We start from the raw sequence: 22,844 nt of genomic DNA on the forward strand, positions 1-22,844 counted from the left end.
CTCCATCCCATTCTCTCAGTTCCTTCGCCTCCGTCGCATCTGTTCTGACGATGCCACTTTCCAAAACAGTTCCTCAGACATGTCTTCCTTCTTCCTTAACCGAGGTTTTCCACCCACGGTGGTTGACAGGGCCCTGAACCGTGTCCAGCCCATCTCCCATGCATCCGTCCTCACTCCTTCCTCTCCCTCCCAGAACCATGATAGGGTCCCCCTTGTCCTCATTTATCACCCCACCAGCCTCCGCATTCAAAGGATCATCCTCCGCCATTTCCACCAACTCCAGCATGATGCCACCACCAAACACATCTTCCCTCAACGCAAACTGGAGGAACAGCACCTCATCTTCCGACTAGGCACTCTACAGCCTTCCGATCTTAACATTGAGGTCAACAACTTCAGATCTTAAACTCTCTCCTCCACCCCCACTCCCTTTCCGATCCCCCTTTTTCCAATAATTTATATTTTTTAAATATATTCTTCTTTTCCCCCCTATTTTTAAATTTATTTTGATCTATTGTTTTATCTCCATCTTATAGCCCATTTCGATCCCTTCCCCCCACCCCACCCCCACTAGGGCCAGCTGCCACTTGTCCTGCTTTCTACCCTTAATGTCAGTATTAGCACATTCCTGAGATAATATCACCACCGTCAACACTCCTTTGTCCTTTTATCTATGACATCTTTGGCAATCTCTTCTTTGCCTCCACCTATCACTGGCCCTCTATCCAGCTCCACCTGTCCCACCCCCCTCAACCAGCTTACATTTCACCACATTTCTATATTTCTTTAGTTCTGATGAAGAGTCATTTGGACTCGAAACGCTAACTGTGTTCCTCTCCGCAGATGCTGTCAGACCTGCTGAGTTTTTCCAACTATTTTTGTTTTTGTTTCAGATTTGCAGCATCCGCAGTATATTGCTTTTAGACAAAATTACAGTGTGTTCCAAAATTCTGGAAAATGGACCAATAAAAACTTTAAAGATCAAAACTTTCAGCAGGCATTTATTCAGACCCAGCTAAAAAACACACATCATACCATCAGCACTCATGTCCCATTAGTAATTTCTAATTCCCAACGCTGCTACAAACTGAGGAGGGTGAAGGAAGAATGAAAATGGGCTGAGGAGAACGTGGTGTGAAAAGGGGAGAGATCAAGATGAGGGGCAAAGAAGGGGAGAGGGAATGGACAAAGGGTCTAGATGGAACAATACATGGAGTGAGGGGAGATGGGGTCAACATTCTTCAAGTGAAAAGGGATCTTGCAGAATTTTTAAAGCTACTCTGTGCTTTTTCTGAACAGATTTTAAATTTTTTTCTCCATTGGTTTCAAAGGCACTTTTTAAGTTGTGAATGGCCCTCTTACGTTATGTCATGTAACACCATGTTCACAACTTAGAGCAACAATTTCTTTGGTATGTTGTGACTAACACCATTTATAATATGTAGTAGATTTATAGCTTAAAATGTTTTAGCCTATAGTTTAAACCTTTTTCAGTCTCTGGTATACACTACTTGCTGTGCGTGGTGGTGGTAGAATTGGTTGAAACAGGGCCGCGACGTGAACGCTTCTACCTTGGCATCTTAAATCTTCTTATATCAGGGGTATTGCTCCCCCTAATATAAGAAGAACGGTAGCCAGCAAGAAAGAGCGACTCCGTCAAACATCAGATGAGAGGCACCCTCTACATGGTCATACACCTACACCCAGCAGCCTAAAGTCAAGGAAGAGCTTCATGAACAGTGTTGTTCCATTACAATCAACCCCATCTGAAGCCCACATCGCCTTGTGGAAAGACCGGCTCACCAGTCTCAAACAGCCCCCAGCGATGGAAATTCTACCAGATGAAAGCCTTCCCCCAGGAGCTAATTGCAACTGGGCAACCTGGAAGTGCCTTAACAGATTTAGGACTGGTGTAGGTCGTTCAAAGGTGTCACTAAGCAAATGGGGATATACAACCAGCCCGACAACTTGTGAATGTGGAACTGAGCCACAGACTATGCAACATCTCCTGCAATGCCTATCGCTAGAGGAACCCTGCACTGTTGCAGATCTTGCCGAATTCAACAACAAGGCGCAAAATGTGTCCAGTTCTGGCTGGGCCATGTATAGACTGTCCGTGGACACGATAAGAAGTCGTCTCTGGTAGCTGGTGAATGTTCTTTAGTCTCCAACCTAGGAGACTTGCTATTACTTTAGCTGTGGAAATTAATAGCTAATTGACTAACTAAATTAATAAGGTTAGGCAGATGTAGTAGGGGATGGTGGTGATGTGGGAATCTGTGGAAGTATTGCAGTCCTGGACAATCATATCTGGTATGTGTCTGCAGCTTAAGCAACTTTGGCTCAGAGTTGCTGAGTTGGAGTCTAAGTTGCAGGCATTGCAAGCATCAGGGTTGGAGAGTGTTACCTGGACACTTTGTTCTAGGAGGCCATCATACACCTTAGGCTAGGTAGAAATTTAGAGTTGGTAAATGGTAAGAGATGGGAGGTTCTGACTGGGAGTCAGACAGATATGGCGATCCAGCAGTAGTGTTGGATGAGCTTCAGCCCTTGACTTTGACTAACAGGTACAAATTGCTTGCTACCTGTGTGGATAAGGAGAGAGACCGCAGGCTGGATGAGCAAACTGATCATGGCACCATGGTGCAGGATGCCATTCAAGTGGGGGGAGCGAAAAGGAATGTTGGAGTGATAGGGGACAGTATAGTCAGGGGGATAAATATTGTTCTCTGCAGCCATGACCAGGAGCTCCAAAGGTTGTGTTGCCTGTGGTAAAGACAACTCCTTTTAGCTGGAGACAAACTTGGAGTGGAGGGAAAGGATCCAGTTGTCCTGGTCCATGTAGGAACCAACGACATATGTAGAATTAGGAATGATGTTCTGCTGACAGTGTATAGAAGTTAGGGTCCAAATTAAAATGCAAAACATCAAAAGTAATCAGCTGTAGATTGTTACCTAAGCCATTTGCCAATTGGCATAGGGTCAAATAGATATGGGAAAGGGTTTCAATTCATGGGGCACTGGCACCAGTACTCAGGAAAGTGAGAGCTGTATGATTGGCATGGGCTCCACTTCAACTGGGCTGGAACCATTGTCCTGGCAAATTGTATAACTAGGGCTGTGGATAGGGCTTTAACAAAAGTGGAGTGGGAGAAGGGTTCAGGTGAAGGGAGATTTAGAAATCCAAAGAGAAAAGCCAAGGCACCAGAACAATGTAGTGATACAGGTAAAGACAAGCAGTGTGAGATAGCAAGGGTCAGAGAATTTAACAGTAGTTGTGCATCAGCGAGTAAGGTTAATGAACATTAGTGAAGAAGAATTTTTCGCTCAAAAGGTCATGAAGTAGAATCAGTATGGTGCAGATTAAGAATAGCAAGAGTCAGAAAACGCTGATGGGAGTAGTTTATAGGCCCCCTAACAGTAGTTATATTGTTGGACAGAGCATTAAACAAGAAATTATTGGAGCGTGCAACAAAGACAATGTAATAATTGTGGGGGACTTTTATCTTTATGTAAACTGGACCAACCAAATTGGCAAGAGCAGTCTAGGGGATGAGTTTGTAGAATATTTTCATGACAGTTTCCTGGAGCAACATTTTATGGAATGTACTAGAAATGTACTAGAAAAGCTATTTTTAGATATAGTCTTGTGCAATGAGGCAGGGTTAATTCGTAATCACATAGTAAAAGATCCACTGGTAACTAGTAATCATAATACAATTGAATCCCAGTTAAGTTTGAAAGCGACACTCTCGATCACAAACAAGAATCTTAAACTTAAAGCTAATTACATAGGTATGAGGGGAGAACTGGCTAAGGTTGATTGGGTAAATAGACTAAAGGGTATGGCAGTTAATCAACAGTGGGAAAATTAAATTCAAAGTCTGAATGTGGCAGTCTGCACCATTGAGCTTAGGAGCTTCAATGGGGCTGGAGCAAGTGGGGCCAACACTAGTATTTATAGAGATTAGTGCTTTGTTCTGAATAAGTGTTTAACTTTCTGATGATATTTGCTTTATAGAATCTACTTTCCTTATTCCTTTGTTCATTACTTTCTCTCCCCACTATCTCTGTAATGCAATGTTGCTATTCCCCAGAGTACAACTGATCTTCTCGCAGGTTTCTGATGGTGTATTAAATAATACACTCTGTTCAAACACTGCTTTCATCTCTGAAGATGTTGGTTCTTACCCATTGTGACATAGGTCTTCTGCTTCTGATGGTAGATTGGGTGATGTGTTATATTAAAATGCAAGATTTTCATCTCTTGGTTCAAATTCAGTTCAGACATAGGTCATGAAGATTTCTTCCTCTGATAGCAGATGCAAATGTACATATATTACATAGCACAGACTCCTACATTCAGCACATATGGTGTGTCTCACATACTTTGAGCCATTTGGGAGATGAAAAAGTCACATTAAGAGGGATAATGGTAATTCAACTATTGATACAGTTTTAATTCATTCTTGCATACTTCTTGTCCCTGAAAAACAACTGTTTTTCAACACAAACGAGTGGGAGGATTGGTTTGCACAGATATGCTGATTTGTACTACTCTGTCCTGACAGGTGGATGACTATCATTCTGTACATCAAAAACTCACTGCTGAGATGGCCGATCACTCCAACCTGGTCCGTAACTTGATGGTCCGGGCAGAGGATGCACGACTAATGGGAGACATGTAAGTAACTGGTGTGGCAATGGCGAATGATGATCAAATGTGATACAGAGGGGTCAAAATAACCTAGTGTGGCTGAACAGTTTGTCTACAAGTTACATCCCCATATGCTGGTACAATTTTAGGTATTGACATGGGCTTCCTTTGCCAATATTCCTCAGTGACCTCAGATTTAACGTTATTAATTGAGCTAGCATCTACTGCTTTTTGTGGAGAGAGTTCCACACTTGCATGAAGAAATGTTTCCTAACTTCTCCCTGGAATGGTCTGGCTCTGATTTTAAGGTTACGTACCCTTGTCCGAGATTCCACCATTAGCAGAAAAAGTTTCTCTCTATCTACCCTTTCAGTTCCTTTCAAAATCCTAAAAACCTCAATCATATCATCCCTGAACCATTTTTATTCCAGAAAATTATATTGGTTTATATAATCTCTTCTCATAATTTAACCCTGGAAGACTTGGTAAAATTCTGGTAAATCTATGTGGCACTCCTGACACTCAGATCTATTCTTTTTTGGTCCAAACTGGATTACCTCACCTTATCTGTAGTGAAATCCATCTGTTGATAAGCTCCAATAGTTGTTTAGAAATGAAGACCAAAACCAAGACAGACTCCTTCAGACGGAGTTTTATTGCTTGTCATAAAAACTTTCCACAGACAGAACTGGTCTCAGCTGTTATCCCTTATATACAACCAAATGGGTACTTAGTTAAACAACCTAATAATTAACACTTGAACTTCCTTAACTGTTTCCTTCCCTAACAGATTCCCCTCTTCTTAAAAAGAAAGTAACCCTTAAGTTTATATGATCACACAAAAAATTAATGGTAATAACATCATTTTTTTCTTCAATAAATTGGACCTTATTCCCCTCCTCAAAAATAAACACATAGATATGTACACACAAAAGTAGTTTTTTTTTCTTAAAGATAAAGATGTCCCTCTTTGAGGATCTCTAGTAACTTCTTGGTGCTTGCTCCGCTTTTGGTGAAGCAGTCAGATAATTAGTAGCTGCTATCAATCCATCTGATCTTGGTAATCTCCTTATTCTCGAGCATCTGTTTTAAGCTTACAATGTCAATTCGCAATCTCTTCTTGTTAACGCACTTCGTAGAGTGAACATTTTCCCAAAGTGACTTATCAAAAAGACATTCAATAGGTACCGTTCCTGAATACCCTTTTCCATTTAAAATTTCTGCCAGCATCTTTGATATAAAGAATGCCATATCTACCACCTCAACTAGGGCGAGAGTTTCCGCTGCTAATGTACTTTTTACAACTCTTCGTATCTTTTTAGATTCCCATGCCAAAGGGCAGCATTTGCCTTTTTCCCCCATGAGAAATATTATAAATCCTCCTGCACTCGAAAATCCATCACGTGGATTTGCATAAGACGTGTCGCTAAACACAATTTTCATTTTTCTAACATCACCCAAAGATGGGAATTTCAAAACCACTGCTGCATTTTTAATTTCGTCAATGTTTAGTTTGCCTGAGTGATTTTAACCTTGGGATCGTTCATTTTAGTGCTCAATTCCAAAACATCAAAACTAACATCTGGCCATGTGTGCTTGCCTAGCCAATTGAGTTGTCCAATTAGACTTCTGAGTTCCTCTTTCTGTTTCAGAAGCTGCTGTGTCCTTCTGACTGATTGCAATGGGATTGACATTCTCTGAATAGGATTGCTGATGTAAAGGGACGTATGATCCGCTCTGCCTGATTTTCAATCCAATGTACTTAAATGCACCAGAAGCCTGACTTTCAATTTTAAACTCTGTTCTGAGCCCATTAATGACAACTGTTTCAAATTTGCTCCCACCACCCCTCAAAAAAATCATTTACATGCATCATAAAGATGCCTGCAAGTTTCCCTCCATGGTGCCAATAAAACATTGCCGGGTCTGCTTCCAAGTGAAGACAGCCCAACTTTAATAAAACTGACCTCACTGAGAAATACCAAACTCTGGAGGCATCATATAAACCGTATACACATTTATTTAGCTTCCAAAGAGTCCATTCTGCATTTGGTGCCTCTTTTGGTGGACGGAGAAAAGCTTCCCTTTGAAGTTGCTATCCCTGCAGAAAAGCAGCTTGAATATCAATGGACTTACATTCCCAAGCATTTGTAGCTAATAGAGCTAAAAAGATCTTAGCATAACTTTCCCTGGTCACCCAATTTTTCTTCAAACCCTCGTGCCACTAGCCTGGCTTTAGCTTTATAAGTCCCATCAAGAAGCACCTTTTCCATGCATATCCATCTATGAGACAGAGCTGGATGTCCCCACTTGGCACCTCTGTGTAAACCCCAAATTCTTTCCAACTATGTAGTTCTTGCTGTTTGGCATCCCTTATTAATTTATCATCTAATTTGTTTGAAGCTACTAAGACTTCTCGATCACATAGGCTTCTGCTCCTTGTAGCGTTACCAGTCTATGCCATATTCCTTGACCTTGTTAAGCTACACCCTCTATCCTGCCTTCTATCATGCTCTGGACTGTTACTGTTTGATCTCTCTCCATTTATAGATGTTCTTTCAATAGTTCGCGATGCCTTCCGAGAGACATGTTCATCCCCAGACCCACTGTCTGAACTGATACTGCGTTTCCGTGCCTTCCATTTTTGTACTTCATGTTCCTAATCCATAGGCCTAACCTCCTGTCCTTTATCTTGTATATTCAGCCAGTTTTTATATTTTCCAGTGGCCTTCCCTGCTCTATCTACAATCGTCACATCTGCCATTGACTGGCCTTCTGGCAAGTATGTAACTTTAGTGCCAGCTTTCGGCAGTTGTCCTCTGGGACAAATCGCTTTGTCGTCTTCGTCCAAATTACTGTTTCCATCTTCAGATACCTGGTCAACTTCAGCTACCTGATCCTCACAATCATGCAACATTGGGTATGAGAAGTACATGGTTCCTCGTCACTTCCTACACTTTTCAAACCTGCAAATTTGTAGTCTGCGCCAATTAACCTTGATGAGTGTACCCGAATAGTCGGGTTCCCATGTTGTAAAATGACTGTTTTACCATCTTTCCTGGGCCTTTCCACTCATTAAATCCTCCCTTGTAGTATACCATGTCTCCCTGATTGAAAATAGTTCCTGATGGTCGTACATTGTGTCTTAGAGCTCACCGGATTCCTTCTGAAATTTCGGCTTTAAAGAACACTCATCTACTTGTGTGGAGTGCATTTAAATGCTCAGAAAAGGTAGAGCTAATCATAGTTCCCTCCCTAGCTGGGGGATGATCGCTCAGGACTGAAGGAATTTTTGGGTTTCTACCAAAAACCAACTGATATGGACTATAGCCCCCAGCCATTTGCAGTGAATTCTTGGCGTGTGCTAGAACTGATGTTAATTTACAGCTTGGTCTATCTGCCAATATTTTATGAAGCATCTCACCTATAACTGAGTGATTCCTTTCACACGCTCCGTTATTAAAGGGGCTTTCAACCGTGGTATTCATAACTATTCGTGTTTTCGCACATATCTCGGAACACGATAGCAAATTCCCTCCCATTATCAGTGAGGAAGTTTGCTGGTGGTCCCAATCCGGTCCCTATCCACTTCTCCATTATCTGATCCACAATTATTTTCTTTACGATTTTTATGATTGTCAACTGGCTAAACCTTGTTGCCAAATCTACGAAATGTAAAATAAAAATGTTCTTTTCTTTATCCCACATCTTTAGATCCATCGCCACAAGTTCATTGAAATCCCTCGCCAAGGGTAGACTCACTATCGGCCGTGACAGTGTCCTTCTGTATTTCTTACATATATCAATCTCCTCTATAAATTTAGCGTACTCTCCATCCCTTAGCAAAATTTTTAATCTTTGGGAAGAGGGGTGGGCAAACTGCCGATGCAATTTGCTTTGTTTTCCAAATTCCTATCCCCTGACGCTAATAACACTTCTTTAATCTGAACTTGCTGCACTCCGTTTTCTCAGGTCCAACCCTGACATTGTCATCAAACCTGCTGACAAGGGTGGTGCTGTTGTTGTCTGGCGCACTGACCTCTACCTCGCAGAGGCTGAGCGTCAACTCGCAGACACATCCTCCTACCTCCCCCTGGACCATAACCCCACCACTGAACATCAAGCCATTGTTTCCAGGACTGTTACTAACCTCATCTCCTCTGGAGATCTTCCTTCCACAGCTTCCAACCTGATAGTCTCCCAACCTCGGACGGCCCGCTTCTACCTCCTACCCAAAATCCACAAACAGGACTGTCCCAGCAGACCGATCGTGTCAGCCTGTTCCTGCCCCACGGAACTCATTTCTTGCTATCTTGACTCCATTCTCTCACCCCTTGTCCAGTCCCTTCCCACCTACATCCGTGATTCCTCTGACACCCTACATCATATCAACAATTTCCAGTTCCCTGGCCCCAACTGTCTCCTCTTCACCATGGACGTCCAATCCCTCTACACCTCCATCCCCCACCAGGATGGTCTGATGGCTCTCCGCTTCTTCCTTGAACAGAGGCCCGAACAATCCCCATCCACCACTACTCTCCTCCGTCTGGCTGAACTTGTTCTCACACTGAACAATTTCTCCTTTAACTCCTCTCACTTCCTCCAAATAAAAGGTGTGGCTATGGGTACCCGCATGGGCCCCAGCTATGCCTGTCTCTTTATTGGGTATGTGGAACATTCCTTGTTCCAGTCCTACTCCGGCCCCCTCCCACTCTCTTTCTCCGGTACATCGATGATTACTTCGGTGTTGCTTCATGCTCTTGTCGGGACCTGGAAAAATTTATTAATTTTGCTTCCAATTTCCACCCCTCCATCATTTTCACATGGTCCATCTCTGACACTTCCCTTCCCTTCTTTGACCTCTCTGTCTCAATTTCTGATGATAGACTGTCCACCAATATTCATTACAACCCTACCGACTCCCACAGCTACCTCGACTACAGCTCCTCACACCCCGCTTCCTGTAAGGACTCCATCCCATTCTCTCAGTTCCTTTACCTCCGTCGCATCTGTTCTGATGATGCCACTTTCAAAAACAGTTCCTCAGACATGTCTTCCTTCTTCCTTAACCGAGGTTTTCCACCCACGGTGGTTGACAGGGTCCTCAACCGTGTCCAGCCCATCTCCCGCGCATCCGCCCTCACACCTTCCTCTCCCTCCCAGAAACATGATAGGGTCCCCCTTGTCCTCACTTATCACCCCACCAGCCTCCGCATTCAAAGGATCATCGTCCGCCATATCCGCCAACTCCAGCATGATGCCACCACCAAACACATCTTGCCTTCACCCCCCACCGGCGGCATTCCGCAGGGATCGTTCCCACCGGGACACCCTGGTCCACTCCTCCATCAGTCCCTACATCTCAACCCCCTCCCACGGCACCTTCCCATGCAACCGCAGAAGGTGCAACACCTGCCCCTTTACTTCCCCTCTCCTCACCGTCCAAGGGCCCAAACACTTCTTTCAAGTGAAGCAGCATTTCACTTGCACTTCCCTCAATTTAGTCTACTGCATTTGTTCCTCCCAATGCGGTTTCCTCTACTTTGGAGAGACCAAACGCAGACTGGGTGACCGCTTTGCAGAACACCTTCGGTCTGTCTGCAAGCATTACCCAGACCTCCCTGTCACTTGCCATTTCAACGCTCCACCCTGCTCTCATGCCCACATGTCTGTCCTTAGCCTGCTGCATTGTTCCAGTGAAGCTTAATGCAAACTGGAGGAACAGCACCTCATTTTCTGACTAGGCACTTTACAGCCTTCCGGACAGAATATCGAGTTCAACAATTTTAGATCATGAACTCTCTCCTCCATCCCCACCCCCTTTCCGATCCCCCCCCCTTTTTCCAATAATTTATATAGATTTTTCTTTTCCCACTATTTCCCTTATTTTTAAATGTATTTCCATCCATTGTTTTATCTCTACCTTTTAGTCTTTTTCGATTCCTTTACCCCACCCCCACTAGGGCTCTCTGTACCTTGCTTGTCTTGCTTTCTACCCTTAATTAGCACATTCCTTAGATAATATCACCACCTTCAACACCTCTTTGTCCTTTTGTCTATGACATCTTTTGGCAATCTCCACCTATCACTGGCCCTCTATCCAGCTCTGCTTGTCCCACCCCCTTCTTAAACCAGCTTATATTTCACCCCTCTTCTATTTTTACTTAGTTCTGTTGAAGAGTCATACGGACTCGAAACGTTAACTGTGTTCCTCTCCACAGATGCTGCCAGACCTGCTGAGTTTTCCCGGTATTTTTATTTTTGTTTTGGATTTCCAGCATCTGCAGTTTTTTGCTTTTATCTTCTTGAATCTCCTTAGTAGAAAAGTTAGGTTTCATTAAAGGAATACAGTAGAGTCCAGATTGCATAAAGTGTAAATCTACAGATTTTCCAAATACAATGGCCTTGTCATTTTCCATGTCCAGCTTCATTTGTGCGTTCTTCATCGATGGTCTGCTCAACAGTAACGGTATTTCGCTAGACATTACATCCGTGATGATGAAATGATTGACTCCAGTTATCTTACAGGGAATCACCACCCTTTTTAAAGATTTTAGGGTATTCTCATCTCCAAATCTAAAACTGGTGGAACTCTCAAATTCTTTAACCTTATTCCGGTCCTTGTCATTTAAGCAGTCCAGGTAGCATTAACCAGTCTATTCCACAGACTGTAGATGTGTATCTGCTATTTAGCGCTGCACAGTTGAAGGACTCTGCCACCAAGACATTCATCACCATGCTGAAACTTCTTGTAACTAATACAATGCCCTCTCTTTGATCAATATTTCCAACTTCTTTTTGAGTCTTCTGTCTCATGTTTAATTTCGAACACATTATATCGTTTAGGACAGTTCATTGCATCATGGTATTTTGAATTGCATCTAAAACATCGATTGACCACACCTTAGGCATTTCCAGGGATCTTTTGTCGTAAATCTCTAATTCTTTTCTCCTGCCATAATTGTCCAAGGTATTTCTGTCCCGATTGTTTCTAGTTACAAATCTCTTTTCATACTGATGCCTGCGTCCTGTTTCTAAACGATCTCTCCATCCCTTTAGCATTATCCTCCATTTTCTGTCTTATCATTGAATGGCTCATTTGTGCCATGAATGCTGCCAGAACGGAATGTTTTCCAAGGAATTTTTTTTAGAACTTCTGACATCTGTTCTAGCAATGTGTGTCTTTCTACAAACTTGGTTAGAACTAGGAGCCTGTCCATATTCGATACTTTGGCACAGTCTAATAACTTGAACGCCAGCTCTGATTGAGAATTCCTAGATGGAACTTTTGTAATCTTGCAAATAGTCTACTGAATTCCATTATGTAATCTTCCATGGAATTTTCTTCCTACTTTCTAAATGTGTCAAAATCAGACCATGCTTCGTAAGCACCTAATAAATCATCTTTTTGATAGATCTTATCCATAAAATCTAATTAAGTTTCCAAACCTTCATCTGTCCAAATGCTCAGGCTCCAACTCCAAAAATACTTTGCATCTTATTTTGCTTTCATATGGTAGCGAAAGTGCCAAAGCCATCCTCTGTTTTTTCTTTGGGAAGGATGTAACCCGTGTCCACGTGGTTACTTCATTTTTCCATTGGTCATATGGTTGAGGCTCAGAAAAACATCGGGGGGTAATCATACACCGACACTCTACATTTTGATTCAGTTTTTTTTTTTGTTTTTTGAGTGACTCGAAACCATTCTGCTCATAAAGTTAACTCCAAATACAACCTCTTCTCCAAAGAAGGCTTAGTTTCCAATCTCCTTACTTACAAGCAGGACTCATCCTCTGCTACCACTGTTGAGCTCCAATAGTTGTTTAGAAATTAAGACCAAAACCAAAACAGACTCCTTCTGACACAGTTTTATTGTTTGCCATAAAAACTCTCCACAGCCAGCATTAGTCTCAGCTGTTATCCTTTTTATACAACTAACTCTTTCGAGTACATTCACAGTTCTTTTTTCTTTTTTTTTTCCGGGAGTGGGACATGAACCCACAACCTTCTGACTCAAAGGTGAGGGTGCTATGAACTGAGCCACAGCTGACACCTCTTTTATACAACTAAAATTCTTTCAAGTTATCAACAGTCACAGATTGCAACTCTTTTGAGTACAATCACAGTTCTTGGTTTCTGGGAGTGGGACATGAACCCACAACCCTCTGATTCAAAGGCGAGGGTGCTATGAACTGAGCCACAGCTGACACATTTTTATACAACTAAATGGTACTTAGTTAAACAACCTAATAATTAGCAATTGAACTTCTTTAACTGTTTCCTTCCCTAACATCTGCCACAGTTTTGCTTACTCATTGAATCTATCACTATCTCTTTGTAACTTTATGCTTCTATCTAGGCTACTTAATCTTTGTGTCACAGAAAACTTGGGTACATGGCTGTCTTGTCTTATCTAAGTTATTAATAAATATTGAATAGTTCAGCGCATGTGGAGACACCACGAGTCACTTTCTTCCAATTTGAGTACATGCCCATTATCTGTACTTTCTGTCTTCTACCACCTTGCCAGGTCAAAAATTTATCATCAATTTCATTAGTTTAACTTGGCTGACAGTGTCTTATGTGGAGCCTTCCAGAATGCCATATATTATATATGTATAAGTTATACTCATAGACATTCTCCTGCCTACTACTGTAATTACTTCCTCAAAAAACTTCCATTAGGTTTGCGAGATATGACCTACCCATTACAAATCCATGCTGGCTCACTAATCTGCTCAAACTTCTCTAAATGCGCTGTTACTCTATCATTAATTATACATTTCAATAACCTACACGCAACAGACGTTAGATTAGGTCTATAATTTCCTGGTTTCTCCCACCTTTCTTAAAAATGGAGGTGCATTAGCTATTTTCCAATCTAAAGGGAGAATTCCTGAATTTGAGAATGCTTTGGAAGATTATGTCTAAACTAAAGCACCTGCAGTTTCCATCCCTACTTCTTCCTTGGGTGGAAGCCATCAAGTTCTGAGGATTCGTCTGTCTTTAGTGCCATTTGTTTTCTTAATACTGTTTTCTTGCTTATGTTAGCTTCACACCTTCCCCTCCCTCCCAGAACCATGATAGGGTCCCCCTTGTCCTCACTTTTTACCCCACCAGCACCCGCATTCAAAGGATCATCCTCCGTCATTTCTGCCAACTCCAGCATGATGCCACCACCAAACACATCTTTCCCTCACCACCCCCTTCAGCATTCCAGAGGGACCATTCCCTCCATCACCCCCAACACCTCATCCCCTTCCCATGGCACCTTCCCATGCAATCGCAGAAGGTGCAATACCTTCCCCTTTACCTCTTCCCTCCTCACTACCCAAGGGCCCAAACGCTCCTTTCAGGTGGAGCAGCGCTTCACTTACACCTCCTCCAATTTGGTCTACTGCATCTGCTGCTCCCAATGTGGTCTCCTCTACATTGGGGAGACCAAACGCAGACTGGGTGACCGCTTTGCGGAACACCTCTGGTCTGTCTGCAAGCGTGACCCAGACCTTCCGATCGCTTGCCATTTCAACACACCATGCTGCTCTCATGCCCACATGTCCGTCCTTGGCCTACTGCATTGTTCCAGTGAAGCTCAATGCAAACTGGAGGAACGGCACCTCGTCTTCCGATTAGGCACTTTACAGCCTCCTGGACTTAACATTGAGTTCAACAACTTCAGACCATGAATTGTTTCCTCCATTCTCACCCCGTTTTAGAATCCCCGTTTTTCTACATTCATTTTTATTTTTATTCATTTATCCATGGTTTTAATTCCCCTCCTATCCCATTTTCTATCCCTTTTTTTTCTGCCACCGCCTGCTTCCCCCACCCCATTCCCTACTGGGCCATCTGTTACTTGTTCCATGTTGTTCCTTCATCCAGTGCTACCTTTGTTCTGCTATTATCACATTCTGCTTTCTTACCTTAATGCCACTATAAGCACCTTTTTAGCACTCACCACTACCATTAACACTCCCTTTGCCGTTTAGTTCAAGACATCTTTGTCAATCCCTCCTCCTTTGTCCCCATCTATCGCTGGCCTTCTATCCAGCTCCACTTGCCCCAACCCCCTTAAACAGTATAAATTTCATCACATTTCCACTTCTCTTCAGCTCTGAAGAAGGGTCATACGGACTTGAAATGTTAACTCTATTTCTCTCTCCACAACTGCTGCTGGACCTGCTGAGTTTTCCCAGCATTTCCTGTTTTTGTTTCAGATTTCCAGCATCTGCAGTATTTTGCTTTTATGTCATTAAGTCTATTGACCTAAGTATGTTTTTTGGCCCTATAGCATATAACTACCACTACTTTAAATAAAGCCAGTGAAAGTACTGCTGTACTATCTCTCTAACTGTATTTGATGCTTTGTTCATTGACATGTGGAACTGAGCTTGGTTTCAGCTGTGAGTTGGCCACATACCATGCAGTGTTTGCAGGGAGCACATACAACATGCTGTTTAGTATCTTTTTGGATAACCAAAGAGAACTAGTATGGTGAGGACATCCACCTTTTAGCGAATTAGACTTGCTCTGCTGAGTAATGAAGCTCTTCTTTATCATTTCTGAGCTGTTCTTACTTTGTTTAGGAGGAATATGAAGAAGGGCTACATGGAACTTTATGACTTAAATCGAGATTTGATAAATGGTTACAAGATTCGCTGTAATAACCACACTGAGCTTTTGAGCTGTCTGCGAGCAGTGAATCAGGCGATACAGAGGGCAGGGCGCCTACGAGGTGAGTTAAAGGGTAATATAGTGTCCTCAGTAGTAAATGCGAAAGGTCAGAAAGGTAACTAGTAGGAATGAAAAGAAGGTGGAAATGGGGCAAATACCTGGTGTGAGTTTCCATTCCTTTTTCCTGCACTCAGCTCTCTGTAGACTGGTGTACACAGAAGATTAGGAAAGGAAAATCCGTCTCACTAATTCCTCCTGAAGTGTTCAAAGGAAGTTTGGTCAATATGTGCTTCAGCAAGCCGAATGGACTGAATTACTATTCCTTTTGTCAAATTCAATTCAGTGAACAATACAAAAAGCCATGTGTTATGTGCAGAAATATCTGTTAGTAAAGGTGAAAAATGCAAAGAATCGGATGTGAATGTTAACACTCTGGACCCCGTGAAATCTTATGGCATCAGGTCAAACATGGGCAAGGAAACCTCCTGCGGATTACAAACTACTGCCCCGCCTCGGCTGATGATTCAGTGCTCCTCTATGTTGAACGCCAATTGGAGGAAGCACTGAGGGTGGCAAGGGCACAGAATTATACTCTGGGTGGGGAACTTCAATGTTCACCACCAAGAGTGGCTCAGTAGCACCACTACTGACTAAGGTAGCCAGATCCTAAATAACATAGCTGCTAGACTGGGTCTGCGGCAGGTGGTGAGGGAATCAACAAGAGGGAAAAACCTACTTGACCTCGTCCTCACCAATCTATCTGTCGTAGATGCATCTGACCATGACAGTATCGGTAGGAGTGACCATCGTAGATAAAGTCCCATCTTCACATTGAGGATACTCTCCATCGTGTTGTGTGGCACTACCAGCGTGTTAAATGGGATAGATTTTGAGCAGATCTAGCAACTCAAAACTGGGCATTCATGAGGCGCTGTGGGCGATCAGCAGCAGTAGAATTATTCTCAATCACAATCTGTAACCTCATGGCCTGGCATATTCCCTTTTTTACCATTACCATCAAGCTGGGGGATCAACCCTGGCTCAATGAAGAGTGCAGGAGGGCATGCCAGGAGCAGCAGCAGGCCTACATAAAAATGAGGCGTCAACCTGGTGAAGCTACAACACAGGACTACTTGCATGCCAAACAGCAGAAGCAGCATGCAATAGATAGAGCTAAGCGATCCTACATCCAACAGATCAGATCTAAGCTCTGCAGTCCTGCCACATCTGGTCATGAATGGTGTTGGACAATTAAACAACTCACTGGAGGAGGAGGCTCCATAAATATTCCCATCCTCAATGATGGGGGGGAGCCTCGCACATCAGTGTAAAAGACAAGACTGAAGCATTTGCAACCATCTTCAGCCAGATGCGTTGAGTGGATGATCCATCTTGGCCTCCTCCTGAGATCCCCAGCATCACAGGTGCCAGTCTTCACCCAATTCGATCCACTCTATATGATATCAAGAAATGGTTGAAGACACTGGATACTGCAAAGACTATGGGCCCTGACAACATTCCGGCTATAGCACTGAAGACTTGTGCTCCTGAACTAAGAACGCTAGTTCTGGATCATCAGCAAAGTGATGGAAGGGATTGTTGATAGTGCTATCAAGTGGCACTTACTCAGCAATAATCCGCTCACTGATGCTCAGTTTGGGTTTCACCAGGGCCATTCGGCTCCTGACCTCATTGCAGCATATGAACAAATGAGCTAAACTCAAGAGGTGAGGTGATTGTGACTGCCCTTGACATCAGGGCAGCATTTGACTGAATGTGGTATCAAGGAGAGTTAGCAAAATTGAAGTCAATGGGAATCAGTGGGAAAACTCTCCACTGGTTGGAGTCATTCCTAGCACAAAGCAAGATGGTTGTGATTGCTGGAGGGAGATCAATCATCTCAGTAACTGTAGGGGTTTCTCGGAGTAGTGTCCTAGGCCTAACCATCTTCAGCTACTTCATCAATGACCCACACTCCGTCATAAAGTCAGAAATGAGGATGTTTGCTGATGATTGCACCATTTGCAACTCCTCAGATGCTGAAACAGTCCATGCCTATATGCAACAAGACCCAGACAACATTTAGGCTTGGGCTGATAAGAGACAAGTAACATTTGCGCCACACAAGTCCCAGGCAATGACCATCTTCAACAAGTGAGAATCTAACCATCTCCCCCTGACATTCAATGGCATTACCATCCTGGAACTCCCTCCCTAACAGCACTGTGGGTGTACCAACACCACATGGGCTGCAGCGTTCAAGAAAGCAGCTCACTACCACCTTCTCAAGGGCAATTGGGGATTGGCAATAAATGCTGGTCTAGCCAATGATGTCCACACCCCATGAATGAATGAATAAAAAAAAGTTCCCCTCTAAGCCACATACCATCCTGACTTGGAACTATATCTCTGTTCCTTCACTGTGGTGGGTCAAAATCCTGGAACTCCCCTCTTAACAGCACCGTGGGTGTACCTGCACCACATGGCCTGCAGAGGATTACGATGGCAGCTTACCACCACCTTCTCAAGGATAATTAGGGATGGCCAGCTGGCGACACCCACACCCATGAAAGAATAACAAAAACTCACCATTCACTGAGAGCTTCTAGTCTATTTGAAGCTACTATTGATTTGACCAACTTTCAAATATATACTTTTCACTATAAATGGAGCAGCTCATCAACACCATCTTTGGATTACTGAGAGATGAGATTTGTAATATTCCATACATCCGTCCATTATAGATTACAAGTTTGTGCTACTGACTCACAACTGCCTGATTGCCATTTTGTCTGAAAGGGTTAAACTGATTTAGATTCTGTTTAACTGAAGGTGCCCTTGCTGCACTGAAGCCATTTCATTGTCTAATAACTTTTGTATCATTATCTTCCAGTTGGGAAGCCCAAGACCCAAGTGATCTCTGCGTGCCGAGATGCCATCAAAAATAATAATGTCAATGCGCTTTTCAAAATTATTCGTGCTGGCAGCACCTCGTCTTGAAAAGGACAGAGGTCATTTATCAAGGCAATAGTGGAATTTGAGTTGGTTCATAAACAGCAACAAGGCAAATGTGCCAAGTTGATTCTGTCAACTCCAAACCATTGCAGGCAAATCCAACTGGGTGACCGGGACTGTCTCAAGTGTAACTGTCTTATGTTTTAGATATCACTGGATCAGTGAGTAAAGTATCAGAATATCTCAAGCTATGGAAAAGGAACTTAGAAAGGATTTAAAATGTAACACGAATGTTGATATTGAATAGATGTGGTTTGCCTTAACATCTATCCACCCTCTCAGTCTCCTGTCTACAATTCCCCCCCAATCCTATATCCGTCCACCCCTCAATATACTATCTTGCAGCCACCTATATCTACACTCACTATCTCCCATTCACCCTTATTTAATTAAAATTATATATGTTCAAACACCAGAGATAAATTAACATTTTATCTTTATTAATAGTGATACAAAGTATGAGCAAGCTAGTGTACATACAAGTAGGACATCCATTGGTGGCTTCAAACTACTAATCTGTCCTGGTGAGTTCTGAGCATAGAAATCAAATAAATACTTGAAATGGTGCATCTTTATATACCAAGATGGACAATGTCAGATGATGTGTGCTGAACCCTTCAATTCTGATAATATCGCGGTATGGTCCACATGCAACTAGACCAGTAGATGGCAACATTGTATTTCATACTTCATTCTCACGAGAAATGAAATTCTCATCAGTAAAGGATAAGACAATTTTACATGGTTAGGAACACCATACTGTTCCGGAATGATAACAAGCTGGAGACATGTCCCCAGACAAGCCATAATTCTTCATGCAAACACGTTGCTTCTTAAATTGCCTCAAACTGAGAATGCATCTGCTTGCTTAGCTTTAGCTTGCAGAATCCTAACAACCGAATCTAAACTACATGCTAGTCTCTAACACACACAATAAACTCATAATAGAATACCATTAAAATTGACTTCTACATGCCCAATGTGCATCTGTGGCTTCTACATGTCCTTTTTTGCTGTTAGCCTCTATGCTCTGATACCTTTTTATCTATACCAAACTGTTAACTACTTATATTACACACTATCCTACAACTACACATGTATATGTGCAACCCTGTTAATCCCCACTGAACTGCTACATTGCAATATCAGTAGGCTTTTTCCCACCTATTCCCTCTTACTATCCTTAATCCACTCCAAATTGTCCTCACTACCTTCCACCCAATTACTAAATCCCCTACCCATACTTTCTTACTAACCCCTAGTAACCCTCATCCACCTTTATTCTGCAACTAAATTCACTTTCTTCAACCACTTCCACCAACCCTAAAACATTCCAACATCCTTACCATTCCTTGCCCACTTCCAACCACCCTAACCTCCAACCAAATACACTTCTATTTCCACCCCAACAGTCTTCACATTCCCCAACAATCATTACTATCCCCTAACCATTCCAATCCCCTCTCTGTTCTTTGTCAACTTCTAGCCACTCCAAAACAAAAATAAAAATACCTGGAAAAACTCAGCAGGTCTGGCAGCATCTGCGGAGAGGAACACAGTTAACGTTTCGAGTCGTTTGTTTTGGATTTCCAGCATCCGCAGTTCTTTGCTTTTATTCTAGCCACTCCAAGTATTTGATAACCGTTTTTGACCAATTTCAGGATCCTGTACCTACTAAACACGATCATCTTCCTACCACCCTTACTACCCTACACACTGCAACACTCACTGTCTGTTGCTAATAACAGCTGACCCGCTATCCTTTACCACTCACCCCCAATAGTCAATACTCAACCATAACCCACCCCATCACCCAACCAGGCCCAATAATCCAACCTCTGCTATCCTCTACTCGACCTCAGCCATTCTTGCTATTTGCTGTTCTGTATACCTTTTTAGTTCTGTCAGTGTTCCAAATGAATTATTCTCAAGTAGTCAGCCGTGGTTCAGTTGATAGCATGCTTATCTCTAAGGCAAAAAGGGTTCAAGTCTCATTCCATAGAACCTGAGCACAAAATCTAGGCTGACATTCCGATTCAGAAGTTAGGGAGTATTGCATGTGTGAGAGGTGGTGTCTTTCAGATGAGATGTTAAGCTGAGAACTCGTTTGTTGCCAGGTGGATGTAAAAGATCTTGTGACTATGTCGAAGAGGGACAGAAAAGTTCTCTCCAGTGTCCTAGCTGACACTTATCCCTCAACCAATATCACAAAAACAAACCATCTGGTCACATTACCTTACTATTTACAGAACCTTCCTAAGCACAGTTTGGCTGTCATGTTTTCTGCAGTACAAAGTGACTACACTTCAGGAAAGTAATTAATTGGCTATAAAGTGCTTTGGGACCTCCTGAGGTTATGAAAGATGCTATATAAATGCAAATCTTTTTCCTGTTATTCCTGAAGTAAGGCAATTTGTATATCATTTTACTGATGTTTGCAGCCTGTACATCTTACCTTTCAGCCAATTGTAATAAAAAAAAGTTGAAGTGGTAAATGGCTGTTTGCTGATGTCTGTGTGATTTGAATTGAAAGTCATGGTATGTTAGTTTGATCTAGTATTCTGTCTACTATCACATGACTTAGTAAATGGAGAAATCTATTAAGTACTTGGGGGGGCGGTCAAGGGAGAAATAATTCAGGATCATCGGAAAATTGCTAAATGTGCAGATTTATAATGAGCTGGAAGAAGAATTGGACATACAGTGGGTTGCACACTCAATGCCATTTCACATTGTCAGAACTGTTCACATCCAGCCAAGTCTCTTCTACTTGCTGAGGGTGCTACGTGAAGTTAGTTGGACAACAAACTTTGCATTTGTTTTCCCCCTCCATGAGAAGTGACCAAGTATAAATTACAATATTAGGAGGGTGATCAAAGGCACCATCAAGTACCTACTGAGATATACATATCAAGTACGTATTGAGATGATATTTAAGTGCAGGGAGAGAGGGCGCAGGGGTTTTGGGTAAGGATGTGTAGGGCTGAGATATGCTGAAAGTTCTTCACCAATAATAGAATAGAGGAAAGAAAATACATAGGGAGCTATAGTTGGATGATCAAAGAGTTTTGGTTGGTGGTGGGGGGGTGGGGGCGGTGTGGTGTGGGTGGATAGAACAGGGTAAAGGAGGTAGGGTGGCACAAGGCTGTGGGGGATATGTAGATGAGCATGAGCAATATTTTAAAATCAATGCTTTAGTGATTGGGAACCAGTGTATTTCAGCAAGAGTTGGAATGATGGATAAGTGTGACTTAATATGGGACAGGATGTGGCCAATTAAATTTTAAACTTGTGGGGCGAGCTTGGGAGGCTGTTGGAGACGACAGTTGAAAAATGGGGTCTCGAGGTGACAAAAGCGTGAATAAGAGTTTTGGCTTCAGTGTGAGTGGGATAGCCATAAAGCTCGGCACTCCAGCTGATGATAAGCAAGCAAGGTTTTCACAGCTAGAATATGATGTTTGTAACTCTGCTCTTGGTCAGGCAAGAGGCAGGGCTTTGTATGGTCTGTTTCTGCTTCTGCAAACAGTGAATAAGAAGACTGGCAGGTGTATGGCACAACGTTTTTAGTGGAGGCTGAATACAATGGCCCAGATTTTTGCCAAGTTGGGTTGACTCGGGAGCCCTTTAAAGAAGTAGATGAGTCGTTGCTCCCAATGCGGTCTCCTCTACATTGGAGAGACCAAACGTAAACTGGGCGACCGCTTTGCAGAACACCTGCGGTCTGTCCGCAAGAAAGACCCAAACCTCCTGTCGCTTGCCATTTTAACACTCCACCCTGCTCTCTTGCCCACATGTCTGTCCTTGGCTTGCTGCATTGTTCCAGTGAAGCCCAACTCAAACTGGAGGAACAGCACCTCATCTTCCGACTAGGCACTTTACAGCCTTCCAGACTGAATATTGAATTCAACAAATTTAGATCTTGAACTCCCTCCTCCATCCCCACCCCCTTTCCGTTTCTTCCCCCTTCCTTTTGTTTTTTCCAATAATTTACATAGATTTTTCTTTTCCCACCTATTTCCATTATTTTTAAATCTATACCTTTTATGCCCTGTTAGTCTTTCCACCCCACCCCACTAGAGCTGTACCTTGAGTATCCTGCCATCCATTCTTAATTAGCACATTCGTTTAGATAATATCACCACCTTTAACACCTCTTCGATCTTTTGTCTGTGACATCTTTTGATTATCTGCTCCTATCACTGCTTGCTTGTCCCTACAACCACAACTCCCCACTCCCCCACTTCTCTCCCCCCACCTTAAACCAGCTTATATTTCACCCCTCTCCTAATATTACTCAGTTCTGTTGAAGGGTCATGAGGACTCGAAACGTCAACTCTTTTCTTCTCCGCCGATGCTGCCAGATCTGCTGAGTTTTTCCAGGTAATTCTGTTTTTGTTTTGATTCCAGGATTTCTGATCCTATTTAAGAATGAAACCGGAAGGACCACCCGGCATCGACCTAGGCACTGGAAACACAACAACCTCAGCCCTGTCGATCC

General features: G+C 42.8%; 1 protein-coding gene across 2 annotated transcripts in view; it reads left to right on the forward strand.

Annotated features, from left to right (window-relative positions):
- Positions 1–20,841, forward strand: part of bbs2 (Bardet-Biedl syndrome 2) — an 80,212-nt gene extending 59,371 nt beyond the window's left edge. Inside the window, exons 16-18 of one of the 2 annotated variants that reach the window (XM_078544001.1) lie at positions 4,572–4,684; positions 15,244–15,392; positions 18,225–20,841. In XM_078544001.1, coding sequence (XP_078400127.1) covers positions 4,572–4,684; positions 15,244–15,392; positions 18,225–18,331 — 369 coding nt within the window. In that variant the 3' untranslated portion in view covers positions 18,332–20,841. The remainder of the gene's footprint in view (positions 1–4,571; positions 4,685–15,243; positions 15,393–18,224) is intronic. The other variant, XM_078544002.1, reaches the window with a different exon arrangement.
- Positions 20,842–22,844: the final 2,003 nt, after the last annotated feature.

The sequence above is a fragment of the Cetorhinus maximus genome, chromosome 6 (assembly GCF_964194155.1).
Source record: "Cetorhinus maximus chromosome 6, sCetMax3.hap1.1, whole genome shotgun sequence".
Classification (NCBI taxonomy): domain Eukaryota; kingdom Metazoa; phylum Chordata; class Chondrichthyes; order Lamniformes; family Cetorhinidae; genus Cetorhinus; species Cetorhinus maximus.